The 27,048-nt window shown below is 42.1% G+C and overlaps 1 protein-coding gene across 1 annotated transcript in view; it reads right to left on the reverse strand.

The window, feature by feature from the left end:
- Positions 1-16,624, reverse strand: part of Ubtd2 (ubiquitin domain containing 2) — a 64,742-nt gene extending 48,118 nt beyond the window's left edge. The window contains exon 1 of the mRNA XM_075941369.1: positions 16,487-16,624. Within this exon, the coding sequence (XP_075797484.1) occupies positions 16,487-16,556 (70 nt within the window). The 5' untranslated portion in view covers positions 16,557-16,624. The remainder of the gene's footprint in view (positions 1-16,486) is intronic.
- Between the last annotated feature and the right edge of the window lie 10,424 nt (positions 16,625-27,048).

Raw genomic sequence — 27,048 nt, forward strand, 5'->3', positions numbered from 1 at the left:
CGCAACCGCCTCCCATTTCCCTCCCCCTCCCCCATCCAGTCCCCCTCCCTCATCTGCTCGAAGAGCAATCAGGGTTCCCTGACCTGTGGGAAGCCCAAGGACCGCCCACCTCTATCCAGGTCTAGTAAGGTGAGCTTTGCATACAAATGGATGGAAATAGAAAACACTATCCTGAGTGAGGTAAGCCAGACCCAAAAAGAGTCATATTTGGTTTCTAGCCATAAATAAAGGACATTGAGCTTATAATTCATGTTCCTAGTGAAGCTAAATAAGAAGGTGAGTCCAAAGACAAACACATAGGCATCCTCAAAATTAATTTTTTAATGGAGTCTCATGTAGCCCAGGTTAGCCTCCACCTATGTAACAAAGCTGGCCTCAAACTCCTGCTCCTGCCACACTCAAGTACTGTGATTATAGTCATGCACCACTGTACCTGCTCAGTTCAAATTTTATTTTAAAAATTGTATTAATTAAGGGCTGGAGAGATGGCTCAGTGGTTAAGAGCACTGGCTGCTCTTCTGGAGGCCTGAGTTCAATTCCCAGCAACCACATGGTGGCTCACAACCATCTGTAATGAGATCTGGCGCCCTCCTCTGGTGTGTGGGCATACATGGAGGCAGAGTGTTGTATACATAATAAATCTTTAAAATAATTGTATTAATTAAATTATTTTTTAAAAGAGAGGGGCATGCTACAAGTTGTGTGTGAAGCTCATGGGACAACTTGAGGGAGTCAGTTCTCTCCTTCTACCACGTGGGTCTCATGGATCAAATACAAGTTATAAGTTTGGCAGCAAGTGCCTTTACCTGCTGAGCCATCTCACCAGTCCCAGTTCAAAGTTTCTACCTTATGAAAATAGTTTTTTAAGATTAAAGACAACTGTCCACTACTGACAGTAAGCAGAAGAGTCATTAAAATCTTTATCTTATTAACTTCAATTCAACGGTAAACTGTGACAAAGGAAAAAGCTCATACTTTTGCTGTAAGCAACAAAGACAACCCAATTCCCACCATATATAGGAAGAACACCATATATAGGAAGAATATATAGCAGAACTTATAACTGGACTACATGAGGCTCCAGGGGGCTAGGTCAGGCAGCTCGAGGTACTTTTATATAACAATGTGAGATGTCCATGTTATTATTCCTTTTTCAGATCAAAACTTCTCCATGTCTTAAGTTTCCTCCCCTATAAGATGGTAATAGAAATCAATCTTTCTTAGAGTCAAAGTTAAAAAAGAGACTGCACATGAAAAATCAAAATGCACATCTCATATATTTGTTAATTATATTAGAAAGCAATAAAAAAGGCATGTATTAATAATACAGTAAGAACCACTCACTTAGCAAATATCAGGTACCTAGTACTTATAAATCATTAAGTGTGTTATGGGTGAACGCAATGTGTATCTGCTGGGCAAATCATAGGCAAGATAGGAGATTTAAAGAACAGTACAAAAGCTGTGATATATATTACTAAATACCATACAGTATGTTAGAGTGTTATGAATCCTAAGTTATATTATATAGTCTTATTTGTATACATTTCCCCTTAAAACAAACAACTCTCTACTTACATGAAAGAATGTGACTTAAAATGAAAAGGGCAGGCCAAGCTTGACTTTACGTGCCACTATCCTTGCACTGAGGGGTTGGAAGGCTGGACACACAAACTTTGGCAATCCTGAACTACAAATAAGATTCTACAGCCGGGCGGTGGTGGCGCACGCCTTTAATCCCAGCACTCGGGAGGCAGAGGCAGGAGGATCTCTGTGAGTTCGAGACCAGCCTGGTCTACAACAGCTAGTTCCAGGACAGGCTCCAAAACCACAGAGAAACCCTGTCTCAAAAAACCAAAAAAAAAAAAAAAAAGCCGGGCGGTGGTGGCGCACGCCTTTAATCCCAGCACTCGGGAGGCAGAGGCAGGCGGATCTCTGTGAGTTCGAGACCAGCCTGGTCTACAAGAGCTAGTTCCAGGACAGGCTCCAAAACCACAGAGAAACCCTGTCTCGAAAAACCAAAAAAAAAAAAAAAAAAAAAAAAAACAACCAAAAAAAAAAAGATTCTACCTCAAAAAACCCAAAACAAATAAATAAATAAATAAGTGAAGTCAGGGATGTAACTCACTGTAAAGCAGCTGACAAGCACACATGAGGCCACAGCTGAATTCCCAGCACTGCATCAATAAATTAAGTAATGAAGGAAAAAAAAAACAGCTCTGTTCTCTAAGTTGAATTATTTTTTAGTAAAGAATGTCAAAAGACCATTCCCAAAAGATAACTTACCCTGATTATGCCCATCTCCAGTATCCATAAAATGTCTGCGAATATGCAATATATGGAAGAATATATAAAAATTCAGAGAACTATTCTTAAAAATAGAGTCTCATGTATCCTGGGCTGGCCTCCAACTCTTGATGTAACCGAGGATGACTTTGAACTTCTGGGTCTCCTGCCTATCTCCTCAGTGCTGGGATTACCATTATGTGCTACCACACCCAATTTTATGCAGTGGTCAGGTTTTGGGAATCAAACCCAGAGCTTTGTGCAAGGTAACTGAGCACTCTACCACCTAAGGTATATCACCAGCCTCAGGATTACTGAACAGTACTTTCATAATTGTTATTTACACAGTACTCAGCATAGGGTACATATGAAGCCTGAATTTCTACTCCATTTAACATAAGCACCGAGTTGGCTGAAAGGCAGCTAACTAGAGTCCACCTCTCCAGTGAACTATGTGGGCTACAAGTACAATTAATTTTCTAATCATAGCTAAAGCAAGTCAAATCATCACTAGGTTTACTAAGGAGACAGGATAATATTAAATAGAACATAAAATAAGTAGAGAGACTTTAAGCAAATTAGATCACTGCTTCCTTCGTCAAATGGGCAAACTTACCCCAGACTTAATTACTGTGAGGAGCGTATCTAAAGAACTCAAGAGCCAATTAGAAAAATAATTTCAAAACCCAAATGAAATAAAGCCAAGTAGAAGGCTTTTCATTTCCCAAATAATAAAGTCACAACTGTCCACCTGTTACATTACCTATATATTCAATAAAGCTATTCTAGAGCATTAAAAAAAAATGAGGGAAACAATAAATAGGGCAAAGTGCTAACCTTATAGAGATTCTAGGATTCTTGGGGAAAATTAGTATGTATTTTCTGAGACAAGGTCTCATGTAGCTCAGGCTGCTCAAACTCAATATATAGCTTAGGATGATCTTGAACTTCTGTCTCCTCTTGTTTTCACCTCTTGAGTACTGGGATTACAGGCAGCGCCACCAAACCCAGCTTTGTGCATTGTCCTTATTACAACTATTACACCGGGCTCTGTGCATGTTAGGTAAGGACTCTATTAACTGAACTATATCCCTGAAATAAGTATTTTTAAAAATCAATTAAAATATATTGGGGGAGGACAGCAAGGCTCAATGGGTAAAGACACTTGTTGCCAAGTTGACCTGAGTTCAATGCCCAGGATTCACATGATAGGAGAGAATGGATTCTACCAAGCTGTTCTCTGACCTTCGTACACATACATAGATACACAAATGCAAACACACAAACACACATGTACACACTACTACACAACACAAAAAATGAAATTAAAAAATATATCATAGAGACATGTTTTTTGTTGCTTTGAGGCAGTCTTGCAATGTTGCTATAACTGACCTAAAGTGAACTATATAAACCAGGTCAGCCTTAAATTTTAATCTTTCTCTCCTCTGCCTTCTGAATGCTAGTATTATACCTGCCCAGTGAAATAAATGTAATAAGGACAATGGGTTGGGTGTGGTCAGTGGCATAGACAGGGAGATCTCTGAGTTCTAGGCCAACTGAGGCTACATAGTGAGACCCTGTCTCAAACCCCCACCCCTCCAAAAAAGAACATCAAAACAGGTGTGTTGGTATGCACCCCTTTAGTTCCAGCACTCTTGACGTAGAGGCAGGTGATCTCTATGAGTTTGGGGCCAGTCTGATATACAGTGAGTTCCAAGACAACAAAGGCTACTTAGTGAGTAGCCTGCTTCAAAACAACAAAAAGAAAACAAAACCTAAAATGAATGGGAAACAAGGCACCACATCATTTCTATTCCAAGTAAAATGACAAATGTCTTGAGAGGAAAAAGAAGGGGAGATCTCAACGACATACCTCTGACATTCCTTTGTTTCATGAAGTCTTACCCACTCTTCAGAAGTCATGGCTGGGTTTTAGCAAACATGGCAGCCATAAAATCTCTGGAATTGCATCTGATTCTGTCCTCAGTGCTAAGAATTAAACCCAGGGTCTTAAGCATACTAAGTAAGCACTCTACCTCCGAGCTACATTTCTAGCTCTGGTTCCTCCTCTCTATGCTATAGACAAATCTGTCATAGGCCTCTAATCCATCAGGACCTTTCCATGAAGTACAAGTTGTCTGAGCTTTCTGAGGGTAAATGTAATACAAGCGTTTTTCTCAATAGGCAAAGAACTAGAAAACTTTACATCTGAGAAGAGCAAAGCCACGGAAGAGGTAGAGAGAATAAGTCTCCTAGTGTCAAGTTGCACTCCAGTTCACACCATGAATAATGAAGTAACTGCACTTTACAAAATACATTACAAAGCCAAAGTTGCTCTGGAAGAGAAAGAAGGTCTGAAAGCTTGTTCCTTATCTGCTCACAAAAGTCCTGGGGAAAGTGAACTGAGGGCAGGGGTAAAAAAGGAGTAAAGAAGCTTCCAGAATCTGTAAGAAGACTGTGTTTAATGGTATAGCCACTCATGGCTAATTTTAATGTATTAGTCTTTCCTTTGTACCAGTACCAGTCTTCTTAGAATTCAAATAAATATGGTAGCATGTTTCTCTAAATTGAGTAAACTTAACTGATCTACTACTATTCAGTCATTCTAAGAAAATATAATAAAACATCCAACTTATTAATTATATATACCAACCTAAGAATAAAGAAAAACTGAAATTATGTGAATTTTTTTCCAAGATCTTGTTCTGATTTTTAAAACTGACTCTAAAGAATGCAAGGGAACGGCAACAACAACAACCACAGCCTCACGAGAGCTCCTCAACATGGCCTGAAAGACTGTTCCGTTTTTTTTTTTTTTTTTGAGACAAGATCTTTCTATGTAGACCCGGCTCTACGGAACTCACAGATCTGCCTGCCTCTATCTCTCCAGGGCTGCAGTACAAAGTTCCACAAAGTCAAATTTCAAACAAAAAGCCACCATAAGGTGGGTAGCTTCTGCTTCAGACTCTGTGCAGACGCTGGAGTAAAAGGCTTCTTTTACCTCTGCACATGTGAAACTTAGGGAACTTTGCGAACATGCTCCTGATTATAATGCCTTCTCATAATGTGGTACATAATTACCCACACATGTAAGGCTGTACAAGGGAGCACACTAACACAGCACTTGAGCATCTAAGTTCCATCAAAATGCCACCAAAAGCTCGGAGGCATCTGCTCAGTCTATGCTCGCACCAACACTGCAAGAAAACAAACAGTGCTCAGGGAAAACAAGATGCTGTATGACCTGCCACATATATTTCAACTGTTGAATACATCTCATAATGAGGGTGATCTGAACTTTATATGAAACGAAATCATTTCTTTTTACCTTTTGTGAATGAAGAATTTACTGACTATAAAACTAGAATAACAGGAAATTAAATGCTGAGCCTGACATGAAATTTACAACTAATATGTCAACCGTGACATACATCTATAAAGAAAGGGCCATTGCCAAAGAAATTGTTTTAATTTACTTATATTACTCAACATGCTAAACCCCCTGGGAGTTGGGAAGTCAAGTGATTCACCTTCGGTCATAATGAGAGGAAAGGGTAAGTGGATTTGTTCTCAGGGGCTTTCACTACACTAGATGGTTGGTCCTATTAAACAAAGCTCCTGTTCTAGAACCAACTAAGGTCTTTAAGGAACTATCACTTTCTTTCTAATACCATTATAAGAAACAAAGATGTGTACCATACAATGTACTAGAGCCTTAAAAACAAAGAACTAAATTCTCTGTCAAGTGCAGCTTACGTTCTAAGAGAAGCAATATTCAAAAATAACTACAATAAATTAATTTTTTTCAAAGGACTAGACATAAGTACACCTCTGTAAGTAGTGAATGGAACCCGTGAAGCTGATAAGAGATAAGGGCTCAGACTTGGTCAATAATGCAAATTATCTTAATGCGGAAGACAACAGACAAAAATAGGAAGAATGTGAATCCACTATAACCTGAGTACATTATAATCATCTTCTGTTAAAATTAGATTTACCTAACTTCAAGATTTTATTAATCATTAACAATATTAAAAAGCCAGGGTAGTGGTGGCATATGCCTTTAATCCTAGCATTTGGGAGGCAGAAGTAGGCGAATCTCTGTGCGTTCAAGGCCAGCCTGGTCTAGAAGAGCTCCTTCCAGGACAGGCTCCAAAGCAAGAGAAACTCTGTCTCAAAAAACAAAAAAAAAGGTTAATAATCCTCTATCAAAATCAGATCTACCTAATTGCTACATTAAGGAAAATTACAGAGCCTAGAGCACAAGAAAATGAAAACCAGGGTCACAGACAATTCCAGACTGTGGCCCATCTGTAAGACATAGTGGTGCAGACATAATGTAAGACATAATGCTGCCAGACATAATGGTGCACACCTTTAATCCTAGCACTCAGAAGGCAGAAAGAGGCAGATCTCTGTGAATTCGAGGCCAGTTTGGTCTACAAAATGAGTTCCAGGGCAGCCAAGGACACAGAGAAATCCTGTCTGGATTCCAAAGGGAGTTAAAAAAAAGTCAAAGCCATAAGTGGGGAGCGCTTCTAGATTTAAGAAAGACTGAAGAGAAAAATCATAGGCAATGCCTAAATACCAACAGTACCCAATTTTAAGAAACAAAAATTATATATAAGTATTTGGAGAGAAAATGAAGAGTCTAATTATGGACTAGATCTTGGAAAACACAAAAATAAACAGTTCCAAGTTTTAGGTGTGATCATAGTACCATAGTAGGAACTTTATTGTTCAGAGGTGCATGTTGAGAGTGCCATAATGTCTTGCTTACTTTTATACAGTTTTAAATGAAAAGGGGAAAAATGCAAGCCATACAAAAGAAATACAAAGAGATGAGGATGTAGTTCAAGTTGGTAGAGTGCTTGCCTAGTATGCTCACAGCCCTGGGTTTGAAACTCAGTACTGTATGAAACGTGGTGGTGCACCAACAGTCAGAAAAGAGACAGGAGTGTTAGAAGTTCAAGGTTATCCTGAATGACACAACAAGTCACAACCAGGCTGGGCAACAAGACCCCCATAGTCCCCAAAGAAATATAATTCATAATTTGTTTAATCTAGGTTGCAAACAGGAAGTATTTGTTGAACTAGATACTGTCTTTTATAAAAATATGACTGGAGACATAGCTCAGTCAGTAAACACATAAAGTTCAAGCTTGAAGCCCTGAGTTGTACTCACAAAAGGAGATAAGAAAACCAAAGGCAGCTGCACATGTCTATAATCCCAGCCTTGGGCAGGTGGAGAAGATCCCTTGGGCTTGCTGGCCAGCTAGTCTAGTCAAACCAGCTAGCTCTAAATTTAGCAACAGAGTTTCAAAAAATAAGAGGTATTTATTTCTCCCCTTGCAAGCTCTGAACTCTCCTAAAATGCCTTATTCTTTCCCTAGATCAGTCTCCTCTGCACAGGGAATATCATTCTGCCATTTCATGGAAACCCCTTTAAAAACACCAACTTTCTTTCTTTAAAAAAATAAAAAAGGACAGGGCCTCACTATGTAACCCTGGTTGGTCTCAAATTCTCAGAGATCTACTAGCCTCTACCTCATGAATGCTAGGATCAAAGATATGTTCCATCACATCTGGCATTAAAAAAACAACTTCTTATACCACCTCTGTTTTGAAGCCTTCTGACCCTGCTTCCTGATATTCTTTGAACTTTCCTAACATTGCTTTCATTGCTGTGGAGATTTTAAAAACCTTAATTATTTAAATGAATGCCTCCTCCAGGAGCCATAAACTACTTGATTATTACTGAGATAGTTACACAGAGAGTTTCATGTACACAGAGTCAGAATAATGGAGGCCTGCTATTTTACTTAAAAAGTCAGGAATGGTGGTGGCACATGCCTGTAGAGTTAGATATCAGCCTGGGCAGTTTACAATGTCTTTGCTAAAACAGGAGATTCTGAAAGAAGTACATAACTCTCCTAGGAAATAAAGTATCTACCCTAAGTGAAGGGCATACTCACAACTAAATAAACTAGACATAGCTATAAGCATGGATGCTATTGTGAGCCAATCAAAGCAGTGTGCCCAGGCAGACCTTAAGTTCAGTTTACAATAAACACAGAGTCATCTATCCATTTGCCTGGGATGATAAGCACTCAATCAGAAAAGGCCCAAATCATTCCATTATCATTCATTCACAGGTTGGAGCTATATTTCAGTTGGAAAATGCTTACTTCATATGCACAAGGCCCTGTCATGAATCTCCAGCACCACAAAACAAAAATATCCCTGGCCTAAGTCATGAGGAAGTGTTTATAATAAGATTCCACACTCAAGTCTGGCTCATACAGTTAAATATTTTGGTTTCCTTGTATGTCTAACTTAACAGAAATTCCATTTCTGAAAACAGCTCTTATGGCTTCAATATGAAATGCCCCTATAGGCTTATGATAAATGCTTGGTCCCAGCTGGTGCTGCTATTTTGGGAGGTGGTGGAAACTTCAGGAGATGGGGCTAAGAGGCATGTGGCAATAGGTCACTCCTTCCCATTCCCCTCTCTGCTTCCTGTCTGCCATGAGGCAAACAGCTTCCTTTATACCATCTCATTAGAGAAGCTGTTCACTCTCACCTCATACCCAAAGTAATGGAGCAGCCAACTGTCAAAATTAATCCTTCGTCCCCAAAGTTATGTCACAGCAATGCAAAAGTAACTGATATGAGAGCTATGATGTAAATTGTTTAAAAATTGTACACATGCAAAAATATGGTATTTGTATTACAACACGAACGCAAATTCAGCAATATTTAGCCTCCCTCTGCTTAATGTCAATATATTTAAAAAACAAAACCTTGGAGCCAGCAAAATTAGCTCAGTGGGAAAGGCTGTTTACCATTTGACACAAGTCTAAACAACCTGAGTTCATTTCACAGAACCCACATAAAGACAGAGAAAGCTGACTCTATGAAGTTGTCCTCTGACCTCCACATCACCCCCCCACAATAATAGATAAATAGATAGATAGACAGACAGATACATAGATGAATAATTAGCTTGTCAAGTAGCTAATGTAAGGATAACACATGCTGACTGCTCTTGGCCAACACCTATGCACCTTTTAAGTACAACTGCATTAGAAATTGTCAACCTATGGTCTGTGAACTATCAGTCAATCTTAAGGACTTGGTGGCAGTACTGCCCAATAAGCAGAAACATGGCAAGGATAATGAGGGGACAGCAAGAGGATTGGGTGTTCGATCATCAAACGAAGATCAAACCACACAGATGGTCTGTAGTAAGAAAAAAACAAAAAACGAATCACTAAACTGATCATGTCTAACTAATTTGACTATATTTTCCTTAACCTAAATCAACCCAACTCTTTCTTCAAGAATTCACACTGCCTAAAGCCAAAAGAGATAGCTAATTCATGGATGTAATGAAGAAGTTTTATTACTAGTGATTAGTACTCAATAATCATTCTTACTAAATACTGCATGAGTAAAGTGCTTCCAGAACAAGCTATGAGAGCTTTGTACTTACAGCAGGAAAACCAAGATTCAACTAAAAGTCCCTCCATAAAGATCCATCCAAAAGAAAAAAGCAAGCATAGACACAGTCAAAGTGAGGAACACACACACACACCTATCATTCCCAGTGGATCAGAACTTCTGTTAAGAGGTACCTAAATTCAAAAGTAGACTAGAAAACCTGTTTGGCTGTGGTGGCTCAGTGGCAGGATGCTTGGTAGCCCTTCCATTTAATCCCTTTCATAACCTAAAATAAATTAAATATAGCTGGGCAGTGGTGGCACATGCTTTTAATCCCAGCACTGGGGAGGCAGAGGCAGGTGGATCTCTGTGAGTTTGAGTCCATCCTGGTCTACAAGAGCTAGTTTCAGGATAGGCTCCAAAGCTACAGAGAAACCCTGTCTCAGGAAAAAACAAAACAACCCAAACCCCAAATAAATAAATACATAAACAAAAAATAAAAATAAAGACCAGAGCCTGACTTTTGGTAGAATTTTGCTAAATTGTCCAAGTTTGCCCCAACTTGCAATCTTGCCTCAGTCTTTCCAGTAGCCTGGAATATGAGCATGCTCCACTCTATGTCTAACATGTTCTCAGGTAATCCCAATGCTGTTGGTCAAGAGATCAAACTTCTTGAGCAACAAAGTATTAGAACATAAATTCTTCCCTGGGCAGACTTCCCTGCTGTGATCTCAGTAAGTGGTTCAGTTAATACTTAATGGTAACTACACAGCAGTCAGATGACAGTGAGCCCTTCCCAGGAGTCCAGAGTAGCCCCCTATACACTACTGATTCAGTCTCGCCATCATTTCCCATCCACTCTCCAAATACTGGAATTATAGGTGTGCTACCACACCCAACTTCTGACCACTTAAACAGCTTCTCTTCTCAGCCCCATGCTGTGGAGATCACTCTGTTTCCCTGCTATTCCCATCACCACTTGCGGTTACTGGACAGTTACATTATCTGACTACATTGCATCACAGTTGTTTCATGTCTGTATTTTGTACTTTCCTAAAAAGGGCTTTTGAAATATTCAAGAAAAAGATCATGATCCCTTTTTGAACGAATGCTTTTGTTGATCCCAGAAAACATAACCATCATCTCATCTCTTGATCAAGAAGTTGAAGTGAACTGTAAAGATGGCGCAGTACTTAAGCTACATGGCAGCTTATATCTGCCTATTAACTCAAGTTCCAGGGATAATTTAGCCAGAACCAGGTACACATGCAATGCAAATATATATGCAGGCAAAACACTCAAACATATCAAGTAAAAATAGTATTTTTTAAAGAAGCTGAAGTGGAGCCAGGAGAGGATGACTTATGCTTCTCGTCCAGACATTCAGGTTGTGCTGGAGGCTCTTCGGTTCAAGGTCAGCCTGGGCTACAAAACAAACCGTGTCTCAAAACAGCCAGTGCTGGAGACTAGTTCAGTGATAGAGCTTACTCAGCACGAGCAAGGCAATAGTGCACTGAGAGGAAAAAAGCTGAAGTGAGTTAGTCAAAGAACTGCACTGCTAATAGTCTTCCAGATCAAAGGGAGTAAGCCTGAGAGGGTTTTCTACTCCTAACTAAGAAGGTAAATGTTTGCCGGGCAGGGGTTAGTGCACGCCTTTAATCCCAGCACTTGGGAGGCATAGGCAGGCCGATCTCTGAGTTCAATACCAGCCTGGTCTACAAGAGCGAGTTTCAGGACAGGCTCCAAAGCTACAGAGAAACGCTGTCTCAAAGGTAAATGTTCCTTGATGGACTAATGAATTACTGCATACAGACCTATGTATTTATTCATAATCATGGGACAAATGTCTAAGTATATTTAAAACTCAAAGTAGAAGCATTGGCAATGAAAGAATAAATCAGACTTTATTAAAATTACAGATATTTGTAGAAAAAAAGCCACTATTCAGCAAATGAAAAAATTCAGCTACTGAATGGGAAAAATATTTGCACAGATGTATCTTACATAAATATCCCAGCATCACAGAGGCAAAGGACTTGAATAGACATATCCCCCAAAAATATGTTAAGTGGTCATCAAGTACATAAAAAGATACTAAATAACAGAACTCATCAGGGAATACAAGCTACACCTCAAAGACATAACACTTCACAAATTCAAGATTTGTGTTTTTTTTTAAAAAAAAAGGAAAATAAAAAGTGCTGATGAAGAGGGAAAGAAATTGCAGAAAGAGTTCAGGTAGGAATGAAAAATAGTATGGCCTCCATAAAAAAGTCTGGCAGATCCTCAAAAAGATAAATAGAATTGTCATAATTCCCCAATAGCTCTACTTCTTTAAAAAAATAAAAATAGATATTTATGCAATTTAAGTTCACAAATGCATTGTTTACATCAAAATGTAGAAACTAAAATACAAACCAATAAATGGCTGGGTAAATAAAATGTGTACATATATACATATATTATTCAATTATTAAAAATTATATATTCACATACACTCACACACACACACACCTGACACAAGGTGAGTCCAGGAAAGAGAATGCTAAATGAAATAAACCACAAAGGAAAGAGTATTATGAGATTCCATTTATATGAAACATCCCAAACAGATGAATCCACAAAAATAATGTACACTGCAGTGGCATTTCATTTGTATTTTAATAAATAAAGCTTGCTTGAAGATCAGAAAAGTAAAACAGCCACACTGGCCAGCCTTACAGACCAGGCTGTGGTGACACACACCTTTAATCCCAGTAGCCACACTAGCTTGCCATAGAAATCAGGTGGTAGTGGTGCATGCTCTTAATCCCATAATTAGAGAGGATTATAAGGAGGAGACAGCTCTCAGTCTCAGTCTGATCCTGAGGTTTCCTGGAGGAAAAAAAATCACCATTTTCGGACTGAGGTCGAGGTAAGAGCCAGTGGCTGGCTGCTTTGCTTTTCAGTCTTCAGGTTGAACCCTCATTTCTGTCTGAGTTTTTATTAATTGTGCTTCATGTACAATATTTACATTATTAATGGTTATCAGAAATTGAAAAAAGAGGGACATACTACCTTAAGAAAAAATGTAGATGTGGATAGTGAGAAAAGCTATATAACAATGCAAACTGCACTCAAAATGCCAAGTGTGATGGTGCACGCCTTTATTCCCAGTACTCAGGAGACAGAGGCAGGAGGATCTCTGAGTTTGAATACAGCCTGATCTACAGAGGGAGTTCCTGGATAGCCAGGGCTACACAGAGAGGCCTTATCTTGAAAACCCTAAATGAATGAATGAATGAATGAATGAATGAATGGTCAATAACACCTCTTAAGTGCTATACTATATGGTATTTATCTTAAATAAAACAAAAAAAAGAGAAATAGAGGCTCTTTAAATTTTAGCCATGAATAAAGAGTTCTCACTGCTTTTATAAGTTATATGATGTCAAAGACATTATTTAGTTTCCTTGGGCTTCAATCTTCACCTTCAATATAGAGTTGACTGACATCCAACTCAAAAGAATTGTGGACTCAATGCATCTATTAATCCCTTAGCACAGGACTTATTACATAATAAACACCAGATAAATGGTAGATTTTATTATACCAAAGTCTTTGTTACTCATTGAGTAGGTGTCTGTAAGGCTGCTATAAATGGGTGTATGAAAGAACTCCATGACGATGCTGAGACATTCTGAAATAATGATTAAAACAACACATGTCCAGCATTTGGTTGGCTTCTTGTGACCCTAGGAATCTGCAGACACGAGGATCAGTTCTCTTTGTACATCACTGAAGAGCTCACTAAAGAGATGAACTAAAAAAACAAGCACACTTGCTGTCTTCAAATTTATTGCATCAATGGTCTCCATAAATAGTTATTTTAAAAAATCACAAAGGGGCCAGAATAAAGATTCTGAGTTTTATCCCTAGGACCAACATGGTAGAAGGAGAGAACCAGAAGTCTTTATGTCCACCATGTATGTGTGCAACACAAACACATGAACACACACAGCCGGGCAGTGGTGGTGCACGCCTTTAATCCCAGCACTCAGGAGGGAGAGGTAGGCGGATCTTGGTGAGTTCGAGGCCAGCCTGGTCTACAAGAGCTAGTTCCAGGACAGGATCCAAAGCTACAGAGAAAAACCAAAACACACACACATACACCCTTGTCTACAGGTCCTAAGTATCAAGTCCAGCTTCACAATGTCATCATAAAAAAACAGAGAACCATAGAGAATATGCCATTAAAAAAGAAAGCCCCAACAATGCAGACTAAAGGAGAATGAAAGCTATTAGATAATCTTGAATCCATAGTAGAAGTCTTGTTTAAAATAAAGCATTTTTAAAAAGGCATGAGTAGTTTAAATCTCAAGCCTGAATTCTAGGCAAAGTAGCCCAGAAAAAGAACTATAAATATCAATAGTTAAACAATAATACAAACCTTAGTATGTGAATTAAGCCATCTCCTTAGTTTTATAATGTTTTTTAAGCCTTCTCCAAATTTCTTCACAGAAGTAATCTACCTAATATAAGTTTTTCTGATATTTATATACTCATAGTAAAAATATTTGGATTCAGCTGGGTGGTGGTGGTGCAGGAGCACTTGGGAGGCAGAGGCAGGCTGATCTGAGTTCAAGGCCAAAATGGTTTAGAGAGTTAGTTCCAGGACAGTCAGGGCTACAGAGAAATCCTGCCTCGAAAACCAAAAACTAAATTAATATCTATATTTTAAAAAACTGGACCCAGAAGAAAAAGTAAAGTACAATATCCAAATATTTAAAATCATATTTATTACAAACCAGCTGTCATTCCACAATGGTGATGCTCACATAGCACTGTGAACATAAACTGCCATGAAACATATCTGAAGGCTGCATTATATACTTCAGGTTGATGAAAATGTTATAACTCAGTACATTCAGATTAAAACTACTAGTGTTTGAAAAGCTAAGGATCTTTGCCAACACCCTTAGGAGAGTCATTCCCTTTCAAACAAACAACAAAAAAGAATTGCTAATATGTAACCCTGCAACACACACCACAAGAACTTTTTGTTGTTTTTGGAGACAAGGTTTTGCTATGTAGCCCGGACAGGCCTGGACCGAATTTAAGAGGCTCCAGCCTCCCAAGTTTCTGGCTCCACAGTGAGCTCTCACCTCTAATGACAGGAATGGAGAATAAAGACTTCCAAAATTAAATTCCAGAAGAATTCTTTTGTCCCCAACAGACCTTTCTTCCAGCTACATCAAAGCTATCCCATGCCCTCTCCCCAAAGAAAAAAGGAGGTACTCCCCTTTTAAAATCTTTTCTGTACAAAACCATAGCAGTTTATGGTCCAGAAAACTTAAGTCCTGAAAGAAACTGATACTATAGCTATCTAATTGGATGCCTCTGGTACTAATTATCTAAAGCTAGGATTGCATGCTTCTAAAAGCCCATGCTAGTAATGTGAGTGGATCCTAAATTGCACTGCCAAATGGGCTAAACTGGTTCAATCTGAGTACAGAAAAGAGAAATATTATAATTGTAACATATGTGAAAGTTAATTAAACTGAATGCTAGTAAGTTCTAGCATACTTAACTAGCACCATCTGACCACCAATCTGCCCTTTACCCAGTGTTTTTAATCACTCCCTTTATACACTTTGGCTTTGTTGTCACAGAGGACCTCACCAAGTAAATAGGCTGTGACATGAAATGTGCTACAAAGGAGCATTCCGTGGACTACTTTTTCAAGACGAAAACTGATTTCTCAAATTATTTGTCCAACATTCAGTGACAAGGAATACGAATAGATTTTAGTAAAGTGGCATAGCTAAACATCACGTAAACCGGGAAATCTCTAGGACAAAGATGGGTGCACAGGATTCAAGGGCAAAGCTTAAGCGACAGGGCAGGCCATCTGGTCCTAAGGTATGGAAAGGTGTGAGCCCGCCTATTCCCAAGCAACTCAACAACTTAAAAACTAAGCACCCGACTTGAAGGCACCCAGTATCAGGTCCGTATCAAATCAAGTTCACTTTGGCATCCCCCGGTGGCTCTTTTCTTCAGCGTTCTAACTTCTACACATTCTGAATGGGCTCGCACTTTTAAGGTCACTTAAAAGTAGAATTAATCTTGCTGTTCTACCCTTTTACAACTACTAAGAATGGAACCAAGAAACTTCTCATCATGGTTACTATAACCAAGAAGCGCGATTCGCGCTGGAAAACTTTTACTCAAAGCACTAATCTTATGCTGGGGTACTTTTATCCTGCACGTTTCCCTTTTACGTAAGACACATCGGAATTTGACTAGTGCGCCCCGACGGCACACTGGGCTAACGCCCCTGGCAGCAGCAACAAGCCACGTTTTCCTCGGGCCGATCGTCTCCCCCTCCTCCTTAAAACACTGCCCATGGCCACTTGAGACTTCCCCAGCCCAGCTCCAGAAACTGGAACCAACCGGGGCAGCTGTCATCTGAAACCCGGGAAAGCTGAGCCCGGCCAACTCTGCCGACGCGGGAAGGGCCGGGAGGTAAGGCGGGGCCCGTCGGGGGCACTCGGGGCGGCCGCCCCTCCCCAGCCCCGAGAGCCGCCATCCTGCCGCCGAGTATTCCTCCGGGCTGGAGTGCCCCTAGCCGGGCCTAGGCCCGCGGTTCCGCGTGGGGCCCGAAGCGCGTGGCGGGGCCGCCGCGGAGCACGAACGACAAAGGGGCGCGGGGTCGGGACAGGTGGCCGCCGCCGCGAACAATGGGGGGCCGCGGCTGCCCCCTGGCGCCACCTACCTCCAGTGCCGTCCGAGTTCTCGTTGAGGCTGCCCGAGGAGTCGTGTTGGGCGCCCACGCACCCGCCCATGGGGCCGCGGCCGCCACCTCAGGGCGCTCGTCCCGGCCGCCGCCTCAGCCTGCTCCGGCGCCGCCGCCTCGGGCCAGGCGCCGCTTTCTCGCCGCCCAGCCTCCGCCCCCTCGCCACTCCTCCCACCGCCTCGCCCGGCCCCTTCCTCCGCGCCCACCTCTACTACCTCAGCCCCCGGGCCGCCCGGGCCGCAGGCCCGGCCCGCGTGCAGCCTTCGGCTCCCGCTCGGCCCCGCCAGGCCGGGCTTGGCCCATCCCGGGTGGGCCGCAGTCCCCACTCGCCTCTCGCCTCCCCGCGCCCACGAGTCTAGGCGAACCCCGCCGCCGCCGCCCGGCAGCCAGGCCCCATCACCCCCGCCCGCGGCGCCGCCCTCAGCCCGGCTCGGTCTGCGCTCGGCCGGCCCGCCTAGAACGGCCGCGAGGGGCGTGGTCGCGCTCTGATTGGCTGCAGGCGCTGCGGGGGCGGGGCATTCCGAGCGGAGCCGAGTGGAGCCGAGCACCCGAGGTCGGGATGGTAGGGGGCTCGTGGAGGAGGGTCAGAAAGAAGGGGAGGAACCCAAGTGAGGACAAAGTGGCCCGCGCAGAGGTGGGGCTCCTTCTGGTGCGGCGGGTGGGAGAGGGTATCGAGAAGGAGTCGTGCGGGACTTGGGTTGTGGACGGACCGGGGCGTGATTAAAGGGGTCGGCCTGACAGCAAGTCCCTGCTACTCTCCTTGAATTTGTGGAGGTAGCGGGCTGGCCACCGAGCGTGGGCTTCCCCTGCCTCCCGGTCCGCAGCCCTTGCCATCACGGTACCCGCTTGGTACAGATGTTCTGAGATTTGCGCAGGCCTGCTGTCCCGTGCCCGGAGCGAAGGGGCACGGATGTGTGTCGTTCTCACAAGCTTCATTTTACAGACAATACTACTTCTCTAGATCCTGGCGTTAGACATCCTAAGTCGTCTTTTAGAACAAAGTGAAGTATTAATATTCTGCTTTTTATTAACTAGAATTTGGTACATCGACCACGCCCAAGATTCTTGGCGGTTACCATCCCAACCTAAGCCAAACTGTTAATGGCCCCTTTGGAGTTGTGCTTCTTGCTGTGGCGCCTTAACGTTTTTATCGGCCTGCTTGGCTCTTTGAAAGCTTTTCTTTTTCTTTTTCTTTTTTTTTGGCCTAAGCTGTTTTAACTATGCTCCACTTTTATGCCAGACTTTCCTTTTATAAAACCCTGGGTCAGCTTTTGCTTAGCACTTAAAAAAAAAAAATTTAAGAGAACTACCTAAGAAAGAAACATTCTGCTTCTTGGGATTTGCATTTAAATATATTCTCGTGCACTGCTGGTGGGAGTGTAAATTGGTTCAATCTTTTTTGCAAAGGTTTGGCAATGCCAATCAGCAGCTTTAAAAATGTTCCTACCATCTGAGTGGGGATTTTTCACATCTGGGAAATCTAGCTCACAGAAAGAGTCCAAAATAAGAAGATATGGGGCCTGGTTTTCATTTGATAGGCAGGCAAAAATTAAGGTTAAAAAATAAAACAAACCCCTGAATTTATATGAAACCGTAAAACAGAAATGTCTCAGAAATAGAAGTCCACTATTTTGGACTTAACGCTGAAGAATTAGCTTTACCCTCATTGAGCACAAAAAAAAAAAAAAGGAAAGAAAGAAAGAAAAGCTGTAAAGCCGTATACAGTTAAATGTTGTCATGGATTTTCAAAGCTTGCTTTTCCACTGGGGCCTGTGTCACAAAGCCATCTATCTGATCATTCCCTGCTGGATGTTCGCCTTGTCAGATACTTGTCACTTTATCTCTTCCCTGAAGGAGAGCGGCTGCCTGAGTATTTGCGAAGAGATTGCTTTGTCCTGAATTTCACTCCCGACATTACAGCAACCACGATGTCTACGATGTCTATTAAACAGATGGTAGGCACCCAAATGCCAAGGGCTTTCTGCTGAGCAGTGCACTGGCACCAGCGAGAGAGAGCAATCTTGTGGAAAGATTCTTAGCAATGCTTGCTCGCCATCCTGCCTGCCTCTTAGAACAGAGACACATGTTTCCAGGAGCGGAGTCATGTAACCGCAACACGGCCCAGCTCCGCGATTAACTTCCTGGGTTGGGATCTGGCTTCCATTTTGTACTCTCTGTATGACTTTAACTTTCTGTAGAACCCAGATTTCTTGCCTCTAAAAATGGGCCAATAATCTCCAGGCTCTGTAGGACACTTTCTCTAAACTCTTCTGTTTACTTCATATCTAACATCACCCATCTGAACTCATTGCCTGGCCCAATCCATTGAACACCTAAGAAACACGTGTATACATTTATATCTCTGTGGGTACATGATTCTCTGTAGATAAATGACTGGTATATATACTCTTTTTTTTTTCTGAGACAGGGTCTCACTGTGTAGCCTTGGCGGACCTCACATTCACAGAGATCTGCCTACCTTTGCCTCTTGAGTGCTGGGGTTAATGCACCATCATGCCCAACTGTGTGTGTGTCTGTGTGCGAGCATGTGCTTACACGCATATGTGTGTGTGAATGTCTGTGGAGACTAGAAAACAACTGGGTGTCATCCCTTAAGGATAGTCTGCCTTGGCTTTTGTTTGTGTGGGTACGTGTGTGAGTGACTATAAGGGCCGGAGATTGATAGTGCGCCTTCCTCAATCTCTCTACCTTGAGGCCCAGTCTCAAAAAACAAAATCAAACAAACAAAAAAAAACAAAATCAACCTCTTTTCTTCACATGCACAAACAATGCACACAGGCATACAACCCACACGAATAACTACACATACAACAATATACTCCCCCTACAATTTTTAAAGTAATAAAATGTTGAAAATAAATCCATTGGCCATATGTATTAAAGTTTTTTTTGAACTCTGTATTGTTGCTATTTTGAGACCCCATCTTACCATGTAGCCCACCACCAGCCCTGAACTCTCTCAGTTTGTGGTCTTTATGCCATAATTATTCAAGTGCAATAAACTTGGCTGCTGTAGCTTTATAATAAGTTTTGACTTTGTTCCTTTTCATTTTTTTCCTTTCTCCTCTCTCTCTTTCTTTTTTTTCAGATGAAGGCCTCCCAGTCTCATGTTTTCCAGGCTAACCTCAAATTCCGAGGCTTAAATCACCCCCACCCCAGCCTCCAGAGGAGCTGGAGCTACTTATATTTGCCACTGCACATGGCTTGCTCTTTTCCAAGATTGTTTTGTTTATTCTGGGTGCCTTGGATTTCTGTATGAATTTTAGGATCGGCTTGTCCATTTCTGGAAAAACAGCAGCTGCGATTTTGATGGGAAATGTGTTGAGTCTCTAGATGGGGAGTGCCCGAGTACTGCCATTTTGACAGAGTTAAGCCTTCAGTTTGGAATGTGGATTTTTTCCCACTTACTTGTGTCTTAAATTCTTTTCCATAACTGTAGTTTTCAGTGTCAAGTCTTGATTTTTGTTAAATTTACTTCTAAATCCCCTTTGCCATGCTGCCGTAAATGGATCTGTCATCTTCTTGTACAGATCATTCATGCCAAATGTACAGAAATACAATTGACTTTGCATTTTGGTCATGGATATTGCAATGTGGCAGAACTCACTTATTCTAATCATCTTTGCTTCGTGTATTTGGGGCATCTGTGTTGTGATGTGTTTAAGATTGCTATGTCCCCAAGGCCATCTTTATTCAGCCATTTCCAGGGAGAACCAGAAAGAAGGTGAGTGTGGGGCGGTGGAGGAAGGAAAGAAAGGAAAAGAGAATGAGGTGTCATGGTGGCAGGCAAGCCTTGGAATGGAGTCAATTTCGTGGGAAGCCTATGACAATCCTTTTTCCCAGAGGTTCTGATTCAGTTGGTCTGGAGTGGATCCCAGGAACCACTGTTTTTCCTGTTGGAGTTTGGTCCACAGATGGACTTTTTGTCCAGAACAAACTTTAGTCTTCGCCCTCCATGCCAAGCTGTGTTTTACTTGAGACATTTTTCTCTTCACCATTCGTTCATTTCCATAAGCCCTAAATCTACAAGTTGCAGGCCATTTCTCCATCTTTGTTCTTTCCCCGCACACTCAAGCCACGGTCAAGGCCCTTTCTTCTATTCATAGAACACATGCTAAATCTCCATTTGTCTGACTAAGCTTCTGGACCCTCTCCTGCCTCTTCCTCATGTTTTGACTTTATGGAAGACAAAGGAACTTCTAAATAGCAGGAATGGCAGAGAGTAAGCAGTCACTGTAGGTCTGAGACACCATGACAAGGAGCCTTCTGTGAGGAGATCTAGACTTAGAGAGAACACGGCCTGTTGAGTGGCGGAGGAGTTCCTGGTGTGCTGCACTAGTGAATGTTGCTGGAACTCCATCACTTGGGATTGGCTGGAGATCTACCTCCATGGAGCCACTGTTGGTAGGACAGGCTTCACCGGAATGAATCTTTTGGTTATGAGATGACCTACGCCAAGCAGCTGGTTGTTCCATGGCTTTGCTTTTGAGCACTGAAGAGCCAGAGCTGGAGCCGCCACATCGACTGCTTACCAAAGAAACTCTCTCAGCCACAAGGCAGTCCCGGGGAGGCTGTCCACATCCAGGAACTTGGCGACAGAGAAGTGAGCCAAGGGGATAGCCTCCTGCAGTGTCTCTTTAGTGCCCTCTACTGTCAAAGCTAAACAAGTCCATTTCCACAGAGCAGGAATTCTGACCCGAGTTGCAGTAATTTGATAGCTGGTATAATTTTTTCAACCAGAAAAATTTAAAACGGTACACCTCACACTTCCTGTGTATTGAGAATTTCCTCCCAGATCCACCCTCTACCCTTCCTAACTTCATGTCCTCGTTTTATCTTTTTATAGCTGTAATGGTCAGTCCTGTTTGATTGTGCTGCTCATACAGTCTTGGGTATAGGAGCCACCCACTAGAGTATGGTTGATCTACCAGAGATTGCACCAAAGGTGAAATTTTGTTGTTGTTGTTGTTGTTGTTTTGTTTTGTTTTCAAGATAGGGGATCTCTGTGTAGCCCTGACTATCTTAGAACTCACTCTGTAGAACAGGCTGCCTTGAACTCACTGAGATTCACCTGCCTCTGCCTCCCAAGTGCTGGAATTAAAGGCATGCGCCACCACTGCCCGGCCAAAGGTGAAATTTTTAATAATATTGGGATAAGTGGAAAACCATTTGAAAAAATTCTAAAATTAGATTCACTCCTAACCTCACAAATAAGAATAAATTCCAATTGGATGACAGTTTTAGTCTCAAAATAAAACATAAAACTAGATGTCAGCTGGGCAGTAGTGGCACATGCCTTTAATCTCAACACTCAGGAGGCAGAGGCAAGTGGATCATTGTTTTTGTTTTTTTTTTTTGTTTTGTTTTTCGAGACAGGGTTTCTCTGTGGTTTTGGAGCCTGTCCTGGAACTAGCTCTTGTAGACCAGGCTGGTCTCGAACTCACAGAGATCCGCCTGCCTCTGCCTCCCGAGTGCTGGGATTAAAGGCGTGCGCCACCACCGCTCGGCTCCAGGTGGATCTTTGTGAGTTCGAGACCAGCCTGGTCTACAAGAGCTAGTTCCAGGACAGGCTCCAAAGCTACAGAGAAATCCTGTCTTGAAAAACAAACAAACAAACAAAAACTAAATGTCTGGCAAGGACTATATGAAAGGATGGCTGAACTATTCTGCAAGTCTGGTGCAGGGAAATGGTATTGATAGCTACCTTGAAATCATGTATAGTAAAAATAACAGATTCACTTGACTACAGAAAACAAAAGCTTTTCACATGACTGAAACACATCACAATCCAAATCAAAAGATATGTGACCCACAGGAGAAACTACTTGGACTTTGAGTCACAAAAAATGAATTTTCTAATATTTGAAAACCTTCAAAAACTCAGAAGAAAGACGCAAAGACATCCTGTTAAAAATTTGGCAAAAGTCAGCAATCAGACAACTCACATACACAACAAAACTAAAATAAGCTTTAAACATATAACTCAAATGAAAGAAATACAAGTTAATTAAAACTACACTAACAGCTGAATGCCAAGAAGAAAGCTCTGTTGTTTGTGGTCAATTGAGCATCCACAAAGGAGCCAAGACAATTCAGTGGGGGAATGAATAGTCTTTTCAACGAACAACAGAAGGATAATTGGATTTCCTTATGCAAAAGAATGAAGTTGAGTTTCTGTATCACATTAGAGATAAAATTTAATCCAAAATGAATCAAAGATCTAAAAATAAAAGCTAAAACTATAGGAGTCTTAGATGAAAACAAAGGGGTCACTCCTTATGACCCAGGGCTGGGTGGTGGTTTCTTAGACGCTACATAAACAGCAAGGGGAACCATAGGTGCACCTGCCCAGTGAAAAAAGGGGGGGAATGCAGAAAGGACTTAAAGTGGCAAACAATAACAGCAACAACAAACCCAGATAAATTGGCGCCAGCAAAACAGGACAATAAGCCATCATGCATACTTGCCTCAAAAATTATTGTGGAGAGAAATTAAGGAAGAAGCTGGGCTGTGGTGGCACATACCTTTAATCCCAGCACTTAGGAGTCAGAGGCAAGGGGATCTCTATGAGTTTGAGGCCAGACTGGTCTATAAAGCCAATTCCAGACAACCAGGGTTGTGACACAGAGAAAACCTGTCTGGAAAAACAACAGCAACAACAACAACAACAAAAAGGAAGACACTCAGTGTTGATCTCTGGCCTGCACACACGTAAGCACATGTATGCATTGGAGCCAGCATCCACATGAGTACATATATCATACACATATGCAAAAAATGGTGAGTCATAACACAATAAGAGAAAGCGTGCAAATCGTATAAGCAATGAAAGTCTGATACCCATAATAGATAAAAAATTTCTACAAAAAAAAACCCAATTGAAATATTGAAGGATTTTATTCTGTTTTTAAGGTAGGGTTCCATGTGGCCTAGCCTAACCTCAAATTCTCTATGTAGGTGAACTTCTCCTAATCCTCCCACTTTTCCCTTCCAAATATTGAATGTAAATTATTTAATTTAATTGATAAATACTTCTTTGAAAAATTGTCAGTAAATATTTGAATAATTATTCAACATCATTTGCTGTTAGAAAAATGCAGATCAGGGACTGTAGTGATGACTCAGTGATTAAGAACACTGGTTGCAAGCCGGGCAGTGGTGGCACACGCCTTTAATCCCAGCACTCGGGAGGCAGAGGCAGGCGGATCTCTGTGAGTTCGAGACCAGCCTGGTCTACAAGAGCTAGTTCCTGGACAGGCTCCAAAACCACAGAGAAACCCTGTCTCAAAAATCCAAAAAAAAAAAAAAAAAAGAATACTGGTTGCATTGGGTAGTGGTGGCACAGGCCTTTAGTCCCAGCACTTAAGAGGCAAAGGTTATCAGATCTCTGAGGTCAAGGCCAGCCTGGTCTCCAGAGTGAGTTCCAGGACAGCCAAGGCTGTTATACAGAGAAACCCTGTCTTGAAGAACAACAAAAAAAAAGTAGTGACTGCTCTTCCTAGGGACCCTGGTTCAACCCAGCACCTACATGGTGGCTCACAAACATCTGTAATTCCAATGGAAATTAGATATTCTCTTCTGGCCTCTGAGGCCAAATCATGCATGTGGTACACAGATAAGCAAACAGGTGAAACACTCATACACAGAATGAAAGTAAATCTTTTTTTTAAGGAAAAATGTGTATAAAGATCATGATGAGACACCATTTAAAACACATTATGATGGCTAAAATTAAAGAGATAAATGGATAATACATCTGTCAGTAAGGAGATGGTGAGATTGGAATCCCCAAACATCAATGGCATTAATGAAAATGGGTACAGCTTCTTTGGCAAAAGAGTTTGGCAATTCCTCAGAAAGTTAAATTTATAGTTGATGTATGAACCAGCAGTTCCTGTCCCACGAATATACCCAAGACAACTGAAAAACACAAATCCACACAAAAACTTATACATGAATATTCATAGCAGCTATACTCAGGGTCACACAATAGTGGAAACCATCTGAATGCCCTTCGAATGTCGAGAGGGATCAAACATGGCTCACCAGTAACACCAGCTGTACGTGCCATAACTTGAATGAGCCTTGAAATACCACGCTGTGGGAAAGATGCAAGTCACAAAAGATTACCCTTTTTTTTTCTTTTACTTATTTATCTTTGGCTTTTTTGAGACAGGGTCTTGCTTTGTAGTTTAGGCTGGTCTTGAACTTGTGTCCCTCAGCCTGCTGGCCTTACAGATACATCACTATACACATCCAAGACCACTTACCAAATGACTCCAGTGATGAGCAGTGTTCAAAACAGTAAAACAGTCAAGTCTAAACAGACAAAAAGCCAGTGGGGTGTTGCCCATGGCTGCAGATGGGTGTGAAGTTTTTTGCTGTTGTTGAATGTTGAAAATAATATAAAATTGTAACAGTGGTGGCACATACCTTAAATCGCAGCACTCAGGAGGCAGAGGCAGGTGGATTTCTGAGTTTGAGGCCCAGGACAGCCAGGACTACACAGAGAAACTCTCTTGAAAGATGAAAAACGAAAGAAAGAAAGAAAGAAAGAAAGAAAGAAAGAAAGAAAGGAAGGAAGGAAGGAAGGAAGGAAGGAAGGAAGGAAGGAAGGAAGGAAGGAAGGAAGGAAGAAAGAAAGAAAAGAAAAGAAAATAAGGGAGGGAGGGGAAAGAGAGAGAGAGAGAGAGAGAGAGAGAGAGAGAGAGAGAGAGAGAGATCCAATAGGACCTACTGTCCCAGTTTGCCTTTTGTGGCTGTGATAATACAGTTTGGGGGAGGGGGAGGTTTATTTGGTTTAGAGATTACAGTTCATCATTGAGGGAAACAGAAGCAGGAACTGAAGCAGAGACCCTGGAGAAACACTGATTGTTGTTGGGCTTCCAGGCTCATGCTCAAGCTACATTTCTTATACAGCCTGGGCTCACTTGCCTAGGGATGTTACCACCCCCCGTGGGCTGGGCTCTCTCATATCAATCAGCCATCAAGAAAGTGCCTCCCAGATGTGCCTACAGGCCAATCTGATGGGGGCAATGTCTCAGTTGAGGTTCCCTCTTCCTAGGTGTGTCATCACTCTACCTTACACAGAAAAGCTGCCAACAACATCAAACCATACACCTTCCTTTTTAAGCTTGTTATTGTTCCTGGGGAGGTCCTCTGGAGCCTCGGATATGCTATCTAGACACATGCCGAATGGAGCTATGTCCCAGCCCAGAGCTGTAAATATCTCTTTAAAACTGCTTTTCCTTGATCAAGAGAGTGGCCCTGTTTCAGAAGGTTTGGGGACTTTTAGGGTGAGGCCTTGCTGAGGGGAGAGAGTTGCTGAGGCAGGTCTTATGGGCTGCATTCCCTCTAGCCACATTGCCCTCTGCTTCCTGGTCAGGGCCATATCGCCAGCAGCTTCCTCACACACACACTGTTCTGAGCCATGTGCTGCCAAGCCTTCTCTGCCAGGATGGACTACACCCTCTCAAACCATGCACCTAAGCAAATCCTTCCTCCTTAGCTGCTCGTTTTCAGTCATTTGGTCACAGGCGGGAGGAAAATGACAGACACTGCTGGTAAAGTCCTCCCCTGGCATGCTGACTGAGTGGCTTCAGATTTGCTCCCTGGGAAGTGAGGGCTAAGTGAAGCAGCTGAGGCAGGAGGAACACAGGCACTGCGTTTGTCAGCGCTCTAGGGGAAATGGGCTTGGCTTTCCCGGTGCTTTCAGAAACAAGCAAGGCCAACATGAAACCTGTACCTCAGAGCTTGCCCATCTGGAATCACACATCCTCTGATGATAAGACAGAGCCACAGCTGAGTTCCACAGTCTCCCTAGGTATGCAAGGGACAGGGTCTCTGCCTGCACCCACTGTGTGTCCTGTTCCTGTAGGACTGCTAAGGGATCCACACAGCCGGCCTGCACACACTAAGCAGGCAGGAAACCCATCTCATTCTGCACAGGCAACACTGGAATACACTAGGTGAGTGTGACTGCAATCTGATTGAAGTAGAAGTCCTGAGACTGGCTTTCAGAACCCAACCCAGGCCAGAGAACACTATTAAATGCAAATTCTTGCATAATTAAAACACTCACTAACACACACATTTAGATAATACCATATTAGACACAGTCTTCCTGTCTTCTGGTTTTGCCTTTTTTTTTTTTGAGGCTGGTTTTGAACTCCTACCCCACTTCCCATGTGCTGGAACAATACATGTTGTAGTAAGGAGGCTGCTAGTTAGTTCCCGGTCACTTCACCCTAAAATAATCACACAGAAACTGTATTAATTAAAACACTGCTTGGCCCATTAGCTCTAACTTTTTTATTGCCTAACTCTTACATATTAATTTAACCCATCTCTATTAATCTGTATATGGCCACATGGCTGTGGCTTATTGGCTAAAGTTCCGGCATCTGTCTCTGGCAGGAGTACATGGCGTCTCTCTGACTTTGCCCTTCTTTTTCCCAGCATTCAGTTGAGTGTTCCCTACCTAGCTCTGTTCCCCTATAGTTCTGATATAGGCCCAAAGC

The sequence above is a fragment of the Microtus pennsylvanicus genome, chromosome 11 (assembly GCF_037038515.1).
Source record: "Microtus pennsylvanicus isolate mMicPen1 chromosome 11, mMicPen1.hap1, whole genome shotgun sequence".
In the NCBI taxonomy this organism is placed as follows: Eukaryota; Metazoa; Chordata; class Mammalia; order Rodentia; family Cricetidae; genus Microtus; species Microtus pennsylvanicus.